General features: G+C 45.3%; 1 protein-coding gene across 2 annotated transcripts; it reads left to right on the top strand.

Moving 5' to 3' along the window:
- The first annotated feature begins 668 nt into the window (after positions 1-668).
- Positions 669-19,749, top strand: xpnpep1 (X-prolyl aminopeptidase (aminopeptidase P) 1, soluble). Of its 2 annotated transcripts, none has more exons than XM_061064652.1 (20): positions 669-819; positions 4,108-4,232; positions 5,152-5,215; positions 5,823-5,927; positions 6,984-7,076; positions 7,608-7,751; positions 8,329-8,424; positions 10,089-10,170; positions 10,282-10,492; positions 10,586-10,675; positions 10,758-10,808; positions 13,003-13,061; positions 13,865-13,942; positions 14,030-14,101; positions 15,103-15,163; positions 16,045-16,114; positions 16,383-16,556; positions 17,466-17,542; positions 18,720-18,818; positions 19,497-19,748. In XM_061064652.1, exons 2-20 carry the CDS (start codon positions 4,116-4,118, stop codon positions 19,614-19,616), a joined length of 1,863 nt encoding a protein of 620 aa, XP_060920635.1. In that variant the 5' UTR covers positions 669-819; positions 4,108-4,115; the 3' UTR covers positions 19,617-19,748. The 2 variants fall into 2 exon arrangements, with proteins under 2 accessions (XP_060920635.1, XP_060920627.1); XM_061064644.1 differs by lacking the exon at positions 669-819 and adding an exon at positions 3,807-3,939 and having other exon boundaries at positions 19,497-19,749.
- Positions 19,750-21,392: the final 1,643 nt, after the last annotated feature.

The following is a 21,392-nucleotide window of genomic DNA, read 5'->3' as shown; positions in this document are numbered from 1 at the left end:
TGTCAATAGATACTTATTCTACATGTCACTGGTTCAATCCATGCTCATTTCCATGTTAATATATACTATTACAGAAAGTCAGAAAGGGAACATCTGCACAAATTGAATCGGATGTTTTTGTTAATGTAGTCATATTTAATGTTTTATTTTGAAATTCTTCGGAGAGGTGGCCAGAAACGTTCAATGGATTCTCATTCCTCATGTCCCTGGCTCAGTCCATGACTATTTTCATTTAAATTTACCGAATACCTTTTCAGAAAATCAAAGGGAAATTGCATCGGACGTTTTGATAATGTAGTCATATTTTATATTTTATTTTGAAAAATTCTAATAGGAGCGTTTCAATGCAACATTTAAAAAAAATGTTAAAGAGTGCCAAAACAAAACGCTGAATGACCAAAAAAAGGGTTGGGGGGGTTTAGAAAGATGTGGTGACGTAATGACCTTTGAGTGATATTTTAGTACCTTTCATGGTCTCAGCATCTTTATAGCATCACTCCGCTGCACAGCACTTTAACATCAGACCCCACGCAGGCTCCACGCAGGTCTATGACAAACAGTCACATCCACGGTTGTTGCAGAGCTCGGCTCGTGCAGCCTGTTATTGTTCTCTTTGGTTGGTGGTTCACGCAGAGAAAAAAAAGAGGCGTGACCGCAACTCTCTGCGTCTACTGGAAGAAGCTGCAACCACGTGACCGCTGACGTCAACAGTGAAATGGCAGCCTCCTGCTTTCGTAAATGAACACAAGGTCCAAGCTGGTGAAGGAGCGAGCCGTTTTTCTGACCCGAGAACCACATTCACAAGACCTAAACCCCCGGGTGTGTATTCAGCATGTCTCTGGTTGTGTCTGTAGGCTGGAGCATCGGCGTTAGCTGGCGGGGCTAACGTAAACGTCTCCCCGGTTGTTGTTGTTGATGAGAGGAAGCAGCACGGAGGGATGTTGATGTTTTTTTCAAGTGAGGGGGAAACGACTGGTGGTCCCAAAGCAAACCCCCATTCATATATTCTGTTTGTAAAGCGCTAACTAGCTGCAGAAACATTCTGAAGAGTTAGTTAGCTTACAAACCATTTAGCCGGTGTTATGCAGAAAAATGCACCCGTGCTATTAAATGCCTGCTCCTCGCGGAAGTGTTTAAAACGGTATTACCTTAATTCTGGGTGCAGATCTGTGAATACAGAGTATGTGAGGTTTATACTGAGTAAACATGAAGTGTCCTTATTGTTATATACACTCGGTAGAAGACGCGTTTTAATGAGCATGCGTAAACATGAGTGGATGCAAAATACAGAGCAGTGTCGGAATCCCATTGTCCTGCGGGGTGCATGCAAACACCGGCGTGCTCCTACTACCACACCCACCACGAACATGAATCAGTGATTGTGTGTTTTTTTTAGTGAGCTGATATTGAAAACAGTGACGTGTGAATTAAGAACAAAAGCGTGACCGAGTGGCGTGTTTTCGTAGTTCTTTATCGGGGTATTTGAAGCAAACGCTTTATTTCCTGTTAGCAACAGAGGTGGAATCATTTATCTAGAGCAGGGGTCTCCAACAGGTAACTCGGGAGCTACTGGTAGCCCGCGGGCAGGTTTTCAGTAGCTCGCCTGAAGGTTGACCGACTGTGTTAAAAATAAAAATAAAAATCTGACGACGGTAGATGCACCTCTTCCCACTATTCATATATTTGGCCCATTAAAAACTAGTATGAAGTACTAATGTTTTCTTGGACATTGATGTGAATTTAAGATTATTGATAAGAATTGGCTTATTGGAATTTCACACATGTACAAACAGTAGCTTAATTCGGCTGAGCGATGTAAATAAATGCAAGCGATTTGATGCAAGTAGCCCTTGGTCACTTGAATTGTTTGAAAGTAGCTCTCAGATGAAAAAAGGTTGGAGACCCCTGTTCTCATGCAAACTTGTAAACAACAATCGCATGCGGAGGGTTTAGCCAATAGGGGCGCTCATCGGTGGAAGATACTGCGCTGTGATTGGTCGGCTCGAGCATCGACTTCGACCGTCTCACAGTGGATGTGGATGATGATGTGGATACTGCACAGTCCCCCCCCCCAGGCCTTTACAGGTGCATCTAAAAAAATAAGGATATCGTGGGAAAGTTGGTTATTTTTTGACATGAAACTTTAATTTATTGTGTTTTTATGCAGTTTTCGTCATTTCTTTTTAATTTCACTTGTAATAGTAAGATGAATTAGACATATTTAAAAGGGTTGGGTGTCAAGAACCTCACATTTCTTTTCGGTTTCGATTCTTTGAATCAAGGCTTGATATTGATTCGACGATACGTCGAGGTGACTGGGGACTCTCCCTGCATCACGAGGAGTTGGACTGGACGGACTGGACACGTTGGAAAAAACGAGTTTCTGAGTTTTAAAATGAAACGTGAATGCCTGCTCAAGTCGGAACAACAACTCGGACACTCGGGGAAGAACAAGGTTCCCAACTTGACGTCATACTCATCATCTCATGGCGGTCAATGGGAAGACGCAAAAAACCACTTCCCAACTCAGAAACCAGTGCTGCATTCAGGTGCTCCTCGATGGTCCCAGTTTCATGGTTTTGAGGTCGTTCTTCCGTCTTCAGTTTGTAAAATCTGAACGTTGAAACAACAACAAACAGCGTGGACACTACGAGGAAGAAGACGTGTGAATGTCTCTGTAACGAGTTATATTTGAGCTAAATGTTGACGTGCAAAACGTAAATTAATTAAAGGTTTTTAACGTTAACTAAACATCTTTCAACCGCCATGTTTTCTTTAAAATACTTTTTTGCAGGCTGTGTTACTACATTACAAGTTGTCATATTTCATCACATTTTGTTCATCCTGGCACATTTTTATATATAATTCATTTTTAACGTACAACATGAAATTAAATAAAAATCCAAAGAAAAGGTACGAAGAGAAAAAAGATAATTAAATTGAGATTTACCAGCCGCCATATTGATGACGAATATGTGGGCGGGTCGGGCTCCTCGTCGGGAGTGTCCGACTTGTTGTTCCGACTTGAGCAGGCGTTCATGTTTCATTTTACAACTCAGAATCTTGTTTTTCCGATGCATCCGACACCACATGAATGCAGCATGGGACCATCAGAGGAGCGCCTGAATGCAGCATCTGAACAACGTGAATCACAGTACGCCGGCTCCCACAGCGCCCCCCACAGGAGGGAAGTTTCATTACGGGGGGGAAAATCGATGTCAGGTTTTTCTGAATGGATTTTGAGTTAAGGGAAAGAATATATATTTACAAAATAATCCCCGACTACGTACTGAGGGCATGAATGAACAAACTTTTCAGAATGGCCGACACTTCTGTTTCATAAATCTTTTTTTTTGGTTGGTCTGATGTCGTATCCTGATACGCTGAGATCCTCATGAGCAATGAGTCATATCAAGAGTCTATGAACGTTTCTCTGTCTGGCAAGCGTGATCCGCCATCGGAGGGCCCCCGCCGGCCGGCTTCATGCCGGAGTTCGGGCGGACGGTTCCTCCGGCCAGCGGATTTGCCTGTATGGCTGGGAGGGCTCAGCGCGGGGGGAGTCCCGGGTTCAATTCCCAGTCAGCGGAAAACTTCTGTAGCGGTACCGGGTTTGATTCCCGGTCAGGGCAAAACTTCTGTAGCGGTACCAGGTTCGATTCCCGGTCAGCGGAAAACTTGTGTATCTCTTTGTGAATGAAATCACTGATATTCTGATGTTTGGAGAAAATAACGGCGGTGGTAAAAGGTCAGCAACCTGCTGACGCCGCCAGCTGATTCTCCTGCTCTTGGAATGTTTTACTAGTGCGATAGTTACATAACGAGTTAAAGATTAAAGGTGTAGATGACACTTTGAGCTCCACATGAGTCATCAGGTAGGAAACAGTCAACTCAGCGTCCTGCTACGCTCACCTGAAGAAGAAATGGCGTCCCAAAAGTCAGGTAAGGTAGACGAGCAGGTGGTCTTCAGAGGACCCCTGAGAGAGTCGCTGTGACACGGCCCTTTATGTGAACTTTGGACACTCTGCTCGCCTCCTGTATGAGCGGCGTTGTATCTTTGTTTCAGGTATGATTTAAATGATTATGGCGTCCTCTTCTTTCTCTCCGCAGACTCGAGCATGTCTCCAAAGATCACAGGAGAGCTGGTCAGGCTGCTTCGGCACGCCATGAAGAACTGCAAATACTTCTCTGAGCCCATAAACGCCTACATCGTCCCGTCTGGAGACGCACACCAGGTCAGTGATCACACACACAGAGACACAAACATACACACTCGCACACACTCGCGCACACACACACACACACACACAGTAATACAGTTTATATTTTGTTTATAGTAGTTTAGTTCGTCTCTGTTCGTGCTTCTGTTAGCTGCAGCGAGCAATCAAACTTACTTTAATCCTGCCAGGTGAGTTTATTTACATTGATTACCTGAAGCTGGTTCAAAGTTATTCATTCTGCGAGTGAACTTGAATGCGTGCATGTCGTCATTGCGACTGCACACAACTGTTAAGTACGACGTTTCCGGGGAGCACTTGAAGGCAGCATGAGATCCTGAAACAAACGTTAAGACAGGTATGCTCAAGTTTATAGCGGTGCGCCAGCTACCTGTTAGCGCTTTACTTTGGTTACTATGTCCTGATTAACTTCTGAGCATCTCGACTTGACCTTCTCCATTAATCAGCCCCCCCCCCCCCCCCCCTTTCCCATCCCCCCTCCCTTTGACCACAGCCTCCCCCCCTCGTTTTGCCCTCTCCCTGCACAAGAGAGGCAAAGGTGGCATTTAAACTGTCTGACTTGTTGATGACCACTTCACACTGATTGTTAATGAAGCCCATCTCTCTCTCTCTGTCTCTGTCTCTCTCTCTCTCGCTATCTCTCTCTCTGTCTCTCTCTCTCTCTGTCTCTCTGTCTCTCTCTCTCTGTCTCTCTGTCTCTCTGTCTCTCTCTCTCTGTCTCTCTCTCTCTCTCTGTCTGTCTCTTTCTCTCTCTCTCTCTCTCTATCTCTCTCTCTGTCTCTCTCTCTGTCTCTTTCTCTCTCGCTCTGTCTCTCTCTCTGTCTGTCTCTTTCTCTCTCTCTCTGTCTCTCTCTCTCTTTCTCTCTATCTCTCTCTCTCTCTTTCTCTCTCTCTCTCACCCCTCTGTGTCTTTCAGAGTGAATACATTGCTCCTTGTGACTGCAGGCGTGAGTTCATCTGTGGATTTAATGGCTCTGCAGGTATGTTTATCGTGTGTGAGAGCTGTAATATACATAATATAAACGCCACCCAGAGTTCCAATAGTATTTCTTTTGACCAGAAGCCTCTGGTGTCATTAGCAATTTACTTACTTTTGAGGCGAGGTGGCCTACTTTGGCAGTACGCAAAGGTTGCCTATGTCGGGGTAAATAGTCTCGACCATTCAGGAATCATCGTCTGATAGATATTTCTCAGGGAACATTTCTTTGAAACCAGCAGTTATCGTGTGTCCACTTCCAGGGACGACTTCGGCCCTGCTCAGAACAGGCTGTTTCTGTGTCTGTACCTTTAAACATGTAAATGAGCTGTGTCTGACCACGCCCCCTCTCTGGAAGGGCTTGGGTGTCTCGGTCTTTCTCGCTCCATGTCCTATTGTTTACGGTGAGAAGGCAGACTCAGAGGGCAGAACAAACACCTAGCTGTGGGAGTGTCACCCACCTGGGGGAGGGGTTACTGCCCTGTGTGATGTCATGAAGGGAAAATCATCAAACGGCCTGTTTGAGCACACATTTTCTGAAAAGTGGAGCAGGAAAAAGATGGAGAGGATGTCCACGTTCCACCGTGTCTAACTGTTGATGTGATGCACAGGTACCGCTATCGTCACTGAGCAGCACGCCGCCATGTGGACTGATGGGAGATATTTCCTCCAGGCCAGTCAGCAGATGGACAACAACTGGACCCTGATGAAGATGGGTGAGTCCCACACGTGAAGAACAATGACTGCCTCCTCGTGGTGCTGGTAACGTTGCGTTCGCCTAAACACACACTCCTTCAGTTGGTTATCGTTTTAAGAGTCGTGGTTATTTTTGAAGTTCAGTGTATGCACGACAGCGTCCTGTTGCGCCCGCCGAGTTTAAGTTCCTCACTTAACCCTTTGTTGAAACTAGTCAGAGTTGTGTTGTCGTTTGGTTTCCATGGAAACGTAAGGTTTATCTTACGTCGTAAACTGTAAAACTGTTTTCACTTCCTACAGCCAATCAGTGAGCAGCATTTTTTTAACACAGTGTTTGTTCCAGCGTTTCCTCTCGCATCTGATCGGCTCTGCAGCAGCTACAACCTTCATCTACAGCGTGTGTAAGATAACAACAGCGACATCTAGTGGTGAAATGGTCATCTACAACATAAGGTGATTTAACAGCTCTCTGTAGTGCAACGGGAAACAGACCGTTAAACCCTCTACTCCTCCTCATCCTCTAAGTTATAATCCTTTCCAAACGATGCGCCATGACGGCTGTGTTTTACGGAGGATGTCCCGCCTAATTGATCCCCCCCGTGTCCACCTAGCGTTTTTTTCCCGAGTACTCCGCCTTCTTTTGTGCGGCCCCCTTCAAGTGCCCAAAGTTAAAAATCTTTGCTCCGTGTCTGCCTGGGGGAAAACACATCACACATCAGACTGTTATCAACAGACAGTTATCATAGCGACAGTTGTCATAGCGACAGGACAGACATGCAGTTCTTTTATTCTCCGTGCACAAACGTAAGCGCTCCTGAGCACACAACCCGGACAAGACACGTTCAAACTAGGCCATGTTTGAACTAACGCGGAGCCGGTGCATCCAGGTCCAGTCCACACCACTCGCTCTCAGGTTTCAAAGTCCTGACGGGGGGGTCGGGGTTAGTCTGAATCACAACGGGACGGTAAGAATGTTTGAACCTGTCGGCGATCCCGGTGTCCTCCTCAGTGTCTCTCTCTTCAGATGTTTAAGACTTCTGTGGTTCTCATAATGATTGTTTCTGAATCCTATCTAGGGCTGAAGGAGACCCCCTCTCAGGAGGACTGGCTGATCAGCGTCCTGCCAGAGAACTCTAAAGTGGGAGTCGATCCTTGGATCATTGCCGCAGGTGAGTTTAGCTTCTTGATAAGTTGTTACAAACAGGAGGGCAGAAGACAGAAAAACAGAGCAGGAACCCTGTAGTCTTCCAAGGATACAGCAGGACATGAGCTCTGGTTAAGACAAACCAGAAGCAGCTCACACGCTCAAGAAATCAAAAACTGTTCCTTAGAGAATACAGTTTGTGTTTTCAAGCTCTATTAGTCTGAAGGGATTTGGGTTGGGAACAGGAGGGTCTGGTGGTCCATTGAAGTCCCAATGTGGAGCAAGTCTGGAAGTTGGTCTGGTACCCGGAGAGGTGGCAGTTCACTTCCTGAGCACTGCTGACAGGCCCTTGAGCAAGGCCCCAAATCTCCAACGGCTGGGGGGGGGCACTCCTTGATGTGCAGCCCCCCCCTCACTCTGACATCACTCCATCACTGCGTGTCTTTTGTGCATGTGTGTATTTCAGCCTGTGTGTGCAGCATGCCTCTAAAACAGAATTTCCCATTTAGAGATTAATAATGGAGATCTTCTTCTATTTGTGCACGTTGTGTTTCAGATCAGTGGAAGAACATGTCGAAGGCCCTGACGAGTGCAGGCCACTCCCTGGTGGCGGTGCAGGATAACCTGATTGATGTGGTCTGGATTGACCGCCCAGAAAGACCCAGCACGCAGCTTCGCACCCTGGGATTGGATTATACTGGTCAGTGATTGTTAAATAATTACTATCATTAAACACACAGTTTAAATACAGGAGCGTTTTTGTGATTGTTTTTTTTTTTGTTTATCTTTATTCAAGAAGAGTAATGCGCATATACAGTCAGGTAAAAAAAACAATATCACAATGTGAATCAAGTAAAAGACAGATTAAATAACTAAATAACTTACAGTAGGCTACATAAAGGAAAGTACAAATGAAAGACAGTAATATACAGAATATAAAATAAACCAATAAAGACGCATTTAAATAGTGAAATCATTATTTAAATAGAGGGGGAAAGGTTTTATAACAATGCAGACATTTGTTATATTTTCTGTTGTTAATTTAAAGTAGCGATTTCAGTCGGGACTTTAAATCTAGATAAAAAATTTATTCAATTAATCCACGCTCGTTTGTTTTGATTTGGAGGCGCACGTGACGATTTACGTTTAATTTGCGTAAATGCACCACGAAAGTTCAGTATACTGAAAAGTACGTACTGCCTACTGAACTGTGGCTATTCGGAAAGGGCCCCTGTCTTCCTGACTTCCTGTCTTCCTGACTTCCTGTCTCCCTGTAGGTATGTCCTGGCAGGACAAGATCACAGCGCTGCGAGCCAAAATGGCAGAGAGGAAGATCACCTGGTTTGTCGCCACGGCGCTGGACGAGATTGCATGTAAGTTTTAATTTCTCAGAAACACACGCTGCTGTAGAGGAAGAATTTAAACACAGCGATGGAAGTTTTTGAAGGTGAAGGTGACGTGAAGGTAACGCCTCTGAAGCTAAAGGTCGAGATATTTACAGGAAACTTTATGAGTCACTAAACGATGGAGTTTCTTTAAACTGGTTTCACAAGTCCAGTGTCAACACTTCACCTTCAAAGCCTTTAGCTGTATCTAGCTATAAGTCTTTTAAAGAGACAGCAGTTACAGGAAAGAGGTCAAGTGGACCTCTTTCCTGTAACGACACAAAGGATCTAAAAACTGTTACATAACAGCTCTGGGCTGCCCGCTCGCCGGGGGGAGATTTCCCCTAAGTTTGAGACATGTTGGACACGCGTCAAGAGAAGCAGCAGCCACACCCGACGTCACCTCGGTTACATAAGCCTGTTTGGAGATCACGATCCAAGGACCCTGGGGGTGCACGGGTGTCCCTCTAGGTGGTCGTTTGAGCACCTCGTTAGGCGAGCCTGATGAGCTCTTGCTTCTGATTGTTTTGGTCTGAGAGTTCGTCTCCATTAGAGCGGCGCTGATGTTGATTGTCATCAGGTCGCTTTCAGACCAGAAGGTTTCAACGGGTGATAAACTGGGAGGGGGATTGCTCAGGCATCCGCTAATGACCGGCGTATCTGAAGAACATCGATATTTAACACCAGGCAGACGACAACATCTTCAGTACTACCAGGTTTTAACAATGAGACACTCAATCTTATTTTAATGATGGACAGTAAAGAAAAGTACTTAAGAGTTAAATATTAAACATCTGCAGTCATAAAGAGAGCACGATCACATTGCAACAAATCTGTTGGCAACATCTCGGTACAGAAACATGGCCAGCGTATTTTCTTGTGCAGGAGTTCCACCTGACTGAGATCACACACACGTACTCAATCAGTCTGAGTTACAAGAACACCCAACTACAATCTGCACTCTGACCTACTAGTGTTTAAAATGGGTACTGCAGTCTAAATTCTAAACATCATAGAGAGCTGTCTCCCCCCCCCCCCCCCCCCCAGAGTCGATGCTCACGCAGGTTGCCATGTGTTGGACACTTTAGTGTTTAGCCAGCTCTGCATCGGTCTGTAAACCTTTCTCCGTTCTATCCTCTCTCAAAAGCATCTCCAATATTGATCCTAGTTTGAGCACGTTTCTGCTCGTGGAGCTTATTAGAAACATGCAGAGGCTTTTTAGGTCGGGTACAATCACTTCTATCTGAACCAGTTCTCTTGCCCGCTTCCATCGCTGCAACACCTGTTGGTTTGACCTGATAACTTAAAACCGCCTACCTTCTCTGGTCTAAACAAATCCAGAGCATTCAGGACCAGAATCTAAAGTTAGAAGGAGGACATACTGGCTGCTGCATTGTTGTCAGAGAAGCCAGCACTTAATGTCTGATCATATAGTAAGCTCACTTTATCATTTCACTCACTACACATCTTACTGATTGGACCTTTAAAAGAAGAAATGTCCTGATATTGGGTGCTAGGATTTTCTTTTCTGTATATCTTGTTTGAGACATGTATTGCTGTTGTGTCACTTTACATGGAGGGTTAAAAACAGGAGAGATGTTTTTTAGTGGACACTGTCGCTGTGATAACAAATATCAATTATCTCCTTTTAGGGCTTTTCAACCTGCGAGGTGCAGACATCGAGTACAACCCGGTGTTCTTTGCTTATGCCATCGTGGGGATGAACACAATAAGGTAAACCTCCTTGTGGAAGTCTAAAAACTGATGGGAGTCTTGTACCAGGAGCACATGTAGGTACTGGGTTTTCAGCATTCTCCTTCACTGACCCTCCTCTCCTCGCTGCAGGCTTTTTGTGGACTTGAAGCGTCTCTCCAATCCCGCGTTGAGAGACCATCTGCAGCTGGACTCTCCCAGCAAGTCGGAGCTGAGCATCCACACGTTCCCGTACGAGTCGGTCTACACCGAGCTGCAGGCCATCTGCGCCGCACACGGCCCCAAAGACAAGGTGTGGATCTGCGACAGAGCCAGCTGCGCGCTCACGCAGGTCATCCCCAAGGTGAGACACCGATCCCAGACGGGGAGCTGATTGTTTACTCTGATGTATTTCTCCTTTTTCAGACTGTAATGGTTCCTGTTTGATCTGTTTCAGGCCCACAGGTCCCCCATCCCCTACACCCCTCTCTGCCTCGCCAAGGCCGTGAAGAACGCCAGCGAGATCCAGGGCATGAAGATGGCTCATGTAAGACCCTTTGGACCTCCAGCTGACTTTATGACGTCTTTACAAACACACAGTGATTGACTCTGCTCTTTCCCCCCCGCAGATCAAAGATGCAGTCGCGCTCTGTGAACTCTTCGCTTGGTTGGAAAAGGAGGTATTTAAATAATTTTCTTTGGCGTTTCCTTTTTAGATCTTCTATTCACATTCTGAAACTACGGAGCCTTAGTTTTCAAACGAGACTTTATTAGTGCTTGTAGCCCAAACGGTTCGAACCCTTGATTCATATCAGGATTTATGTTAGTTTTTTCAAAATGTATTCATTGAAAACTGCCAATTTCCACATTCTCCGTGCACGCGCTACGGCACCATTGGGTAAAATGGTGCCCACTCTATTCAATGCGCCTGTTTCCACAGCAAGCGCCGGGGCCTGTCTTTTTAGAGATGGGTATGGCTGCAGCGCTGGCGCTCTCTTGTGTCATGGCTCTCGTCTCATGTGATGTCGCTCCTCCAGAAATTTATAACAGCAAGTGTGCTGGGTCAAGAAGCAGTTTCCGAACTCGCGCATTAATTCCAACATTAACGCCGCGCCAAAAGAAGACAAGAGCATGTGTGAGTACATACACAGCACATAAGAATGGCGAAATTGCTTATTTTCTATTTAGTCTTGAATGTATATGCATAAGCACCTAGTATGTTTGTAATATATCACATGTGACAATTCAATTGCATGATTTCCGGAGATTTATTTTTAAAATTAGAAGCTCAGGGGGCGCGGCTTCAGGCCACCAGGCGAGAGCATCCAGGGCTGCAGACATACACTCTTGTCTTTTTGTGACAGAGCACAATATATATCTTGTAGTTCTCCTGTGATCTTGTAGTTCTCTTTATGATCTTGTAGTTCTCCTGTGATCTTGTAGTTCTCCTGTGATCTTGTAGTTCTCCTGTGATCTTGTAGTTCTCAAGTGATCCTGTAGTTCTCCTGTGATCTTGTAGTTCTCTTGTGATCTTGTAGTTCTCATGTGATCCTGTAGTTCTCCTGTGATCTTGTAGTTCTCTTGTGATCTTGTAGTTCTCATGTGATCCTGTAGTTCTCCTGTGATCTTGTAGTTCTCTTGTGATCTTGTAGTTCTCGTGATCCTGTAGTTCTCCTGTGATCTTGTAGTTCTCTTGTGATCTTGTAGTTCTCATGTGATCCTGTAGTTCTCCTGTGATCTTGTAGTTCTGCTGTGGTCTTGTAGTTCTCCTGTGATCTTGTAGTTCTCATGTGATCCTGTAGTTCTCCTGTGATCTTGTAGTTCTCTTGTGATCTTGTAGTTCTCATGTGATCCTGTAGTTCTCTTGTGATCTTGTAGTTCTCTTGTGATCTTGTAGTTCTCTTGTGATCTTGTAGTTTTCCTCTGATCTTGTAGTTCTCTTGTGATCTTGTAGTTCTCTTGTGATCTTGTAGTTTTCCTCTGATCTTGTAGTTCTCTTGTGATATTGTAGTTCTCCTGTGATCTTGTAGTTCTCCTGTGATCTTGCAGTTCTCCTGTGATCTTGTAGTTCTCCTGTGATCTTGCAGTTCTCCTGTGATCTTGTAGTTCTCTTGTGATCTTGTAGCTCTCCTGTGATCTTGTAGTTCTCATGTGATCTTGTAGTTCTCCTGTGATCTTGTAGTTCTCCTGTGATCTTGTAGTTCTCTTGTGATCTTGTAGTTTTCCTCTGATCTTGTAGTTCTCTTGTGATATTGTAGTTCTCCTGTGATCTTGTAGTTCTCCTGTGATCTTGCAGTTCTCCTGTGATCTTGTAGTTCTCCTGTGATCTTGTAGTTCTCTTGTGATCTTGTAGTTTTCCTCTGATCTTGTAGTTTTCCTCTGATCTTGTAGTTCTCTTGTGATATTGTAGTTCTCCTGTGATCTTGTAGTTCTCTTGTGATCTTGTAGTTCTCTTGTGATCTTGTAGTTTTCCTCTGATCTTGTAGTTCTCCTGTGATCTTGTAGTTCTCCTGTGATCTTGTAGTTCTCTTGTGATCTTGTAGTTCTCTTGTGATCTTGTAGTTTTCCTCTGATCTTGTAGTTCTCCTGTGATCTTGTAGTTCTCCTGTGATCTTGTAGTTCTCTTGTACCAATGAAACTCTGATTACAGATATTTAAAGACCACAAAGACTCTTCCTGACATTAATAATGAGTTGATAAAGACGTCTAATACATGAAAACATACGTATTAAAAACTCGGAGCGTTAGTGTAGTAACCTTCCTTCAGGTGAAGGTTGATATGTAACCCGGCTTCATCTGTAGGAGACGCTGGTGTTATTTTAAGCCTTTCTTCATGACTGACCTCTGAGATTGTTGTGTGATTTGTTTCGATAGATTCCTAAAGGCACTGTGACGGAGATCTCTGCTGCAGATAAGGCCGAAGAATTTCGCAGGTGGGTGGTTTTTATTTATTTGGATTTCCTGGTTTGTTTGATGAGCTCGTCCAGTTTGACATCATGTAGGCGTTCATGCTTTAAAATAACACATGATGCTGTTTGTGAAAGTGACACTACTGGAGTTATAGCCCCATCTAGTGGTCATAGAGGGTAACCATCATTCTGCAGGTTAAATCGGTCAGTATGTGTGAGCTCCGGTTTGCCCGTATAATAAGCACACTCGAAGCTGCAGTAGAAGGAGCACTTTGTGTTTTTTATGTATCATCAAAGTCTGAGAAGAAAGAAAGGCACATGGCAGCGTGCCGAGACAGCAGGCTTGATTCAGACTTCAGCAGCTGTCGTTCCTGAAGCCGGGACAGAAGATCAAGTCAGGAATCAGAGAGAGAGGAATGACGGGAAGGAGCCGAACAGGCCAAGCCCGAACCTGGGCTGCCCGCCCGGAGGACCACAGCCCCCGCACACATGAACTAACCACAAGTCCACCAAGCGCCCAACAGCTGACTGAGACATTTCACGGCATCAGGGATGAGTGATTTTCCATGCATGTATGATGTTTCAGCTCAGGGTTATTCTGCACCTGTGTCCTGAAGGCCGCAGCTGAAATATGCAAAAAGCTTTAACCCTTCGGATTCTGGGAATCAGAGCTGTTTAGTCCCTTAAAATCCATGAAGGACAAAGGTTTTCATTTGTGTTTGTTTGGGTCTTAAAGTTGATGTGAGTGTGCAGCAGCCCTGACACAACCAGACCACACATCCAGTGTGTTCTTCTTGATGTTCCTGAATGTTCTCCTTCTCTTCCAGTCAGCAGAAAGAATTTGTGGGCCTCAGTTTCCCGACCATCTCCAGCGTGGGTCCAAACGGAGCGATCATACATTACAGGTAGCCGACTCACACACACCCGTGTACCTCTTCCTGTTTGATAATGGAAGAATACTTCATCCTGTCCTTTGTGTTTCTCTTTTTTAGACCCCTACCTGAAACCAACAGAACCCTCTCTCTGAACGAGGTCTACCTGATCGACTCCGGAGCGCAATACGTGTAAATAAAATGACCAGCGTTCATGACGAGCACTTTCTCTGTATGCGTACAGCTCAACAGTCCCGCCCACTTTGTCGGCAGCTCTGGTTCAGGAAGTACATCTCCTCCGTTCAAATCCTCGGTTGAAGTTTCACAAAATCTTAAGATCAAGACATCCGAGCCTGTAACCATGACAACCAGCGACCCCAATACTCGTGACCATAAAGCATTTGATTCAGCGTCAAAACGACTTTAAAAAACAGAAAAAAGGGACAAGACTGTGTACGGAGTCTAAAAACTACACATCCCACAATCCTTTGCAAATGATTCCTCTTCTTGATATATCAATTACATTCACTGCGGCATAACAAGGTCATTAGTACGGTCCGTGTTAGCTAACCAACTAGCTAGGCTGACGAGGGGCGGGAAACATTGCCATGGTAACAGAGAGCTCCACCAATCAGAGACGTAGCTGTGACACTCTATGATCGTGGGTAGTGTAGTTATTTTCCCCGATATCGTGAATAACAACAACAAAGTGTTGTTCTTAAAAGTTGGTATCAGACGAACAGGAGCATTAACCATCGTTTCACATTCAGGTAGCTCGTGGTCAGTCTACCTGTGATGGTTATGACATCATGGCTAATAATGAAATCCGCTATGGAGAAAATGAACTTTTTTACTTCCTGAACCAAACTGTTGAGCTCTATTGTTTTTGGGGTGCAACGGATCACAAGTCTCACAGATGGGATGACGAGGTTTTGTGACAGAATCCTCGAATCGTCTCGTGTGTAGCACGCCTTAAACGCCTCCTTCAACGCCGCCTTGTCTTCACTGAGACTCTGCAGTAAATGTATTTAACACCTTTAAGAACATGCTCGGATCACAGGCGGTCCAAACTGTGGCGGAGGATCTTAATGCATCAACTGCTGCACCGCTCATTTAATTCAGAGAAAGGAACCGGTGACCTTCTCTGTTCATTACCTTCATTCACCTGCTCCTTCTTCTTCTGTCCTCGGCAGGGATGGAACCACCGACGTCACACGCACCATGCACTTTGGGACGCCGTCTGCTTTTGAGAAGGTACATTTTTTGAGTTTCCTCAAGTTCCATTTCCTCTTTCAATTTGATTGAAGCAAGGCTCGACTCATCTCTAGGTACAGAGTCTGCAGAGAGAAGTATGGTAGCCTAGTGGTTAGTGCACATGCCCCATGTACAAGGGCAGCCCAGGTTCAAATCTGACCCCTCTCATGTCTACAAATCCCCCAATGATGAGAAAATGGTTCTACTACCTGCTCCACTTTTCAGAAAAAGTGTGCTCAAACAGGCCGTTTGGAGATTTTCCCTTCATGACATCACAAAGGGCAGTAGCCCCTCCCCCGGGTGGGTGACACTCCCACAGCTAGGTGTTTGTTCTGCCCTCTGAGTCTGCCTTCTCACTGTAAACAATAGGACATGGAGCGAGAAAGACCGAGACACCCGAGCCCTTCCAGAGAGGGGGCGTGGTCAGACACAGCTCATTTACATTTAAAGGTACATACACAGAAACAGCCTGTTCTGAGCAGGGCTGAAATAGAGGGGTTTATAGACATGATCAAATACTTTTTGTTAATATGTTTTGAGGAGCTCTGAGACCTATTTACACTGGTTGAAGAGGAGGAGGATATGTGACCTTTAAGGCGCTAATGAAACCGGCTGAAATTAATTCACAAGCAAACATGACTTTTTTTAAGGTGAATATGCTGCCACGGGGTAGGTGACAGCAGCTGAAGCAGTCTGTGTTTGACGCCTTCCTTCTTAAAGATTGTCGATGAGTGAGACAGTAAATTAAAACACGTTTTGTCCCTGAACAGAACGAGATGTGTAAAGACGGTTTCTGTCAGCAGGGGTCGAGAAATTGTCTCAAAGCTAACCAGGAAGTAGTTTCCTCTTCCTAATTCTCTCTTGTTTCTTGTTTCCTGCAGGAGTGCTTCACCTACGTGCTGAAGGGACACATAGCTGTCAGCGCTGCCGTCTTCCCCAACGGAACGAAAGGTGAGCAGAGACTTGTGTGGTCACTCAAGCGTGGTCGATCTTGTATGTTCACAGAGCCGTGTTACAGATCTCAAGGAGGCGTGTTGGATTGTTAAGATGAGAGAGACGTGGTGGGCGGAGGTCAAACTTCAAGTCAGCCTCCAAGATCTGACTTTAACCATCTGAAGGAGAACAGGCTCCTCCCTCTCTCTGTCACATGAGCAGCATAGATTGGACTCTCAGATCAAAACAGTTCTATTCTTTAACTTCTATCCCGCTCCCTCCACAGGACACCTGTTGGATTCGTTCGCCCGTGCCGCTCTGTGGGAGTCGGGGCTGGACTACCTTCACGGGACGGGACACGGTGTGGGCTGCTTCCTCAACGTCCACGAGGGCCCGTGCGGCATCAGCTACAAGACCTTCGCCGATGAACCTCTCGAGTCCGGCATGATCGTCAGTGACGGTACGACACGCTGGATTCAAACTTTATAAAACTTACAAATTAAATCTGTGTGACGCAGAAGAATAAGATCAGAGAGAGTCACTTTAACCCTGCTATGAAAATACGTCAGCTTCTTCACCCCCCTGTTGCTGCCAATTTACACATAGTCAATGGGCGCCGCGGCCCGTCAACGCCACCTACTGGTTTAGTGAAAGTTGTTTTCATCCTCAAAGTTTGAAAACATGGTGTGACAGAATGTCTGCAGACTTTATGTTTCAGAAGTTGTTTCTTCTTTAAGAAGGTTAATCAGCAGATCTTAATAATGGAGGCAACCCAACAAAGAGAAAATATCATCAGTCCCAAAGACTTCAGGAGGGAGATAAAGAAATGTGAAACACATGTTGCATTAAAGGCAGGGTTGATCATTTCCTCCAGATCCTTTTTTTAAAGATTCTTTAGATGCGTGGCTTTAGAGGGAGCACAGAGGGGGCATGGCTTTAGAGGTATCACATAGGGGGAGGGATGTGGCTTTAGAGTAAGCACAGAGGGGGCGTGGCTTTAGAGGGAACACATAGTGGAGGGGCGTGGCTTTAGAGGAAGCACAGAGGGGGCGTGGTTTTAGAGGGAGGACAGAGGTGGAGGGGGAGGGGCTTTCGAGGGAGCACAGAGGGGGGCTTGGCTTTAGAGGTATCACATAGGGGTGGGGCGTGGCTTTAGGGGAGCACAGAGGGGAGGGGGCGTGGCTTTAGAGGGAGCACAGAGGGGAGGGGGTGCAGACAGACCACTGAGGGAATGCTACTTTCAAAATTCTAAAATGACCACCCCTGCCTTTCAGTCGAACATTTATTTTAGGAAACACTGGATGAAGAATGAGACAAAACTGGCTGAGTTTCCGTTTTCTGTGTTTTAATTCATCCTTTTTCCTTCTAGAGCCCGGTTACTATGAAGACGGATCTTTCGGCATCCGTATAGAAAACGTGGTCCTGGTTATCCCAACGAAGCCCAAAGTAAGTCGTGTCATGGAGCGCAGGTCGCCATGGGGAAGTAGAAACACAGAGACAGGAGAAGGAATGATGTGAAATCAGCGTTTCCCACAGAGCCACGCTCAACCTGTGCTGACACACCACACATACCGGCTCCTCCTCCCTCGCACACAGAGCGACCCGGCTTGTCCCGCCTCTTTTGACAGTATTCACCATCAGTACGTTAGAGACGCTCAAGTCCGTTACCTGTGTTTTGAATGTTTCACTCGATACTCAGTTATCACATCGGGGATCAGCTTGATCGTTCCAGTTAAGAGAGAGACGTACGGTCAGCGGACTCTCTCTCTCTTTCTCTCGCTCTCTCTGTCTCTCTCTCTCTCTCGCTCTCTCTGTCTCTCTCTCTGTCTGTCTCGTTCGCTCTCCCTCTCTCTCCCTCTCTCTCTCTCTCTCTCGCTCTCTCTGTCTGTCTCGTTCGCTCTCCCTCTCGCTCTCTCTCTGTCTCTCTCTCTCTCTCTCTCTCTGTCTCTCTCTCTCTCTCTCTCTCTCTCTATCTCCCTCTCTCTCTCTTGCATGCATTGATTTTATGGTAAGACAAAAAAAAGGTCAAAAATGACACCTGGGCTGCCACAGATATACACAGGTGGTTTGCCCAGGAGTCGTCTTTGTGTGCGTAACACCGGTGTAATACTTCAACTTCAACTCCTAAAAAGTTGCTGCGTCGTGTTTATATGAATAAAAACAGGAAGTGATGATTTTTAAAAAGTTCTGGAGCAGCACATGTTGGGTTTAAATAACACAAAGACGAAATAAGCTGGGACAGGGCATCGCTGCGGCAGCTGTGGCTCAGTGGTAAAGTCGTCCGTCTCTCCATTGAAAGGTCTGGGGTTCGATCCCCAGCTCCTGCAGCCACATGTCCGATGTGTCCTTGGGCAAGACACTTAACCCGGAGTTGCTCCTGCTGCTTCGTCAGCAGTGACCTCACTTTAGCGCCTTACTTCATTTAGGTAAAGTACTCTCAGCTAAAGACAGGACAAAACTTCAAAATAAAAGCCTAACAAGTTTTATTTTAAATGCAAAATATTGGAGTTTAAAACATTCAATTAAAAATGCGATTCATGGTGATTAACTATTGAAATTTAGCGATTAAAATGTGAACCATTTGACTACCCTTTTTTAAAGATGTGTGTGTTTGTGTGTTCAGTACAACTACAGAAACCGAGGCAGTCTGACGTTCGAGCCGCTCACTCTGGTTCCTCTCCAAGTGAAGATGATGAACACGGAGCTGCTCACTCAGAAGGAGGTAAGAGCTTCCTGTTTCCTGTTTCCTGTGTGCTTCCAGTCCTCAAACTTAACGTCCGTCTCAAAGGTTTTTATTGATGACGTGATAAATCCTTCAAAATAAAATAACACAACATCAACATTTAGATTTGAACTCTTAAAGGGGCTATATGTAACTTTCATAAATACTGCGTTTGTACCGATACCGCATGGCTGTTAGGCGAACTGCACCAGTAACCTGTTGCTCGCTCTCCCTCGCATGCTCGTCATACGTGCTCGTACGTACACAAATGAGCATCATCATCGGCCGCGAAACACTGAATATTTACCGGCATAATGTTTACAGAGGAGGCAAGAGGTCATACGCATGTGAAAGTCTGTGAAGGAGTCTGTGTGTCTGTATTCATTCTCCATCCTACAAACGACAGTCTCTTCAGGAACTGGCTGAGAGCAGGAGTGTGTGATGAGTTTGTACTGTTGATCTCTGGAAGCGGAGCGGAGTGAGGAGGACGTTGAGAACTTGCCCGGGGAAACTTTTTATACAGGCAACACAGATAGACAGTGAACATCTACTTTTTCACATCAGTTAACTTTTCGCTTATTAATGGGCGATAAAAAACGAATTAATCATGTAAAAAGTTACATATAGCCTCTTTAAATAAAGTCTCCTGGTTGTCGTCCTCCCGTGTCTGTCCTGCAGCGCGACTGGGTGAACGAGTACCACAGGAAGTGTCGGGAGGTGGTCTGCGGCGAGCTGGAGAGGCAGGGCAGGAAGGAGGCGCTGGAGTGGCTGCTGAGAGAGACGCAGCCGATCGTCTGAGGACGTGTAGGTCGTCTGCGGTGATCATCGTTTGTATTTCTCTCATCTCTTCTGTGTCTCGCCCTCGGCTTCTTTTGTAAAGCACATCGTATCCGCAGTTTTATTAAAGATGGTTAAAACAGATCATGACCGTGTTTATTCGTTCTTCAGAGTCTGACCTTTGACCCTGCCGATTCATGCAATGCAGATTCTGGGCCTGTGGTTACCGGGCGGTTATTTTAACGTGCAGCGTCCGTTTCCTACAGACAACCAGATCAGTTCAGCGTTTTCATGACTCCAGGGCACAGATGGCCCAGTGGTTAGGTCACACTCCATGTACAGATACTAAAGTCCTTCAGGTCGGGCAACCCGGGTTTAAGCCCGACCTGTGGCTCCTTTCTCCACTCTCTCTCTCTCTCTGGTTTCCTCCTCTATCCTCTGTCCAACACATGACGATAAAACCCCCAAAAATAAATCAAGATAAACAAAAAGAAGGGGTGTGTCATCAACTTTGTCAACAACAATGGCGGAGGAGAAACGAATCCTCCTCTTCACATTAGCTCATGAATGCAGACTTGTGTTTTCCAGGTCTGACGCTGCTGCTGCTGCTGTCAGGACACCGTTCTTCCTTTTCTTTGTTTAACCTTTCATTTTAAACATTTCCACAAATAAAAGCTTATAATTAGCACCAGACAACTTTCGTAACCTAGCAACAGTCAGCGTTGGTTAGATCGCTCTGATATGGAGGTCAGGCCAGGTAGTGAACGTACACACACAGGAATCTTTTCTTTACATCCAAAGACTCAAAACAAAACCCATTTTTATCTTAAATCTTAAAAACATTTTTAATGTCTTTCTTTTGTTATAAAACATTATCATGCATCCAAATGTAAAAATGTTTTATTAAAGGAGCAGTATGTAACTCTGACCCCTAGTGTTTAAAATGGGTACTGCAGTCTACATTTTAAACAGCTGTCCCCTCCTCTCTAGAGTCGATGCTCACACAGGTTGCCATGTGGTGAACACTGAAGCTTCAGTCTTTAGCCAGCTCTGCATTGCATCGGTCTGTAAACCTTTCTGTGTTCTAACCTCTCTCCATTTTTCAAAAGCATCTCCAATATTGATCCTAGTTTGAGCACGTTTCTGCTCGTGGAGCTTATTAGAAACATGCAGAGGCTTTTTAGGTCGGGTACAATCACTTCTATCTGAACCAGTTCTCTTGCCCGCTTCCATCGCTGCAACACCTGTTGGTTTGACCTGATAACTGCTCTCATATCTGACAAACCAAGGGGTGTCCAAAACGGCCGTGTGGGGGTGCCTTAAAACCGTCTACCTTCTCTGGTCCAAACAAATCCAGAGCATTCAGGACCAGAATCTAAAGTTAGAAGGAGGACATACTGGCTGCTGCATTGTTGTCAGAGAAGCCAACACTTCAACATAGCATGTTTCCTTAATGTCTGATCATATAGTAAGGTCACTTTATCATTTCTCTACACATCTCACTGATTGGTCCTTTAAATGATAAAGATCTATTCTTAGAGAAAGTTTGCTAGCTTCATTTGAAGATATTTTACTCATTAGAAGCGATTTAAAAAAAAAAAATTTTTTCTGGGCTGGACAGCTGAGTGAGATTTTAATGAAGTGTAATACAATCTTTAAGGACAAACAGAGCTGCTGTGATCTGATGTTTTGCAGGTTATTAAAGGGGCGGTGCTACTTTTAGAAATGACAATCTGTGGAGATCACCACTCAGCAGCAGTTTGTCCTTGAAGCTGTTACTTTGCCAGACGGTTAAGA

The sequence above is a fragment of the Labrus mixtus genome, chromosome 2 (genome assembly GCF_963584025.1).
Source record: "Labrus mixtus chromosome 2, fLabMix1.1, whole genome shotgun sequence".
NCBI classification, from domain to species: domain Eukaryota; kingdom Metazoa; phylum Chordata; class Actinopteri; order Labriformes; family Labridae; genus Labrus; species Labrus mixtus.
This window is presented reverse-complemented; position numbering and strand designations above follow the sequence as displayed.

Excerpts from the sequence above, each read along its gene's own strand:
- xpnpep1 (XM_061064644.1), top strand. The coding sequence starts at position 3,861 with ATGAGTCATCAGGTAGGAAACAGTCAACTCAGCGTCCTGCTACGCTCA. Across the intron at positions 3,940-4,107 it reads AATGGCGTCCCAAAAGTCAG|ACTCGAGCATGTCTCCAAAG; the intron begins GTAAGGTAGACG and ends TTCTCTCCGCAG. Across the intron at positions 13,062-13,864 it reads AAGGCCGAAGAATTTCGCAG|TCAGCAGAAAGAATTTGTGG; the intron begins GTGGGTGGTTTT and ends CTTCTCTTCCAG.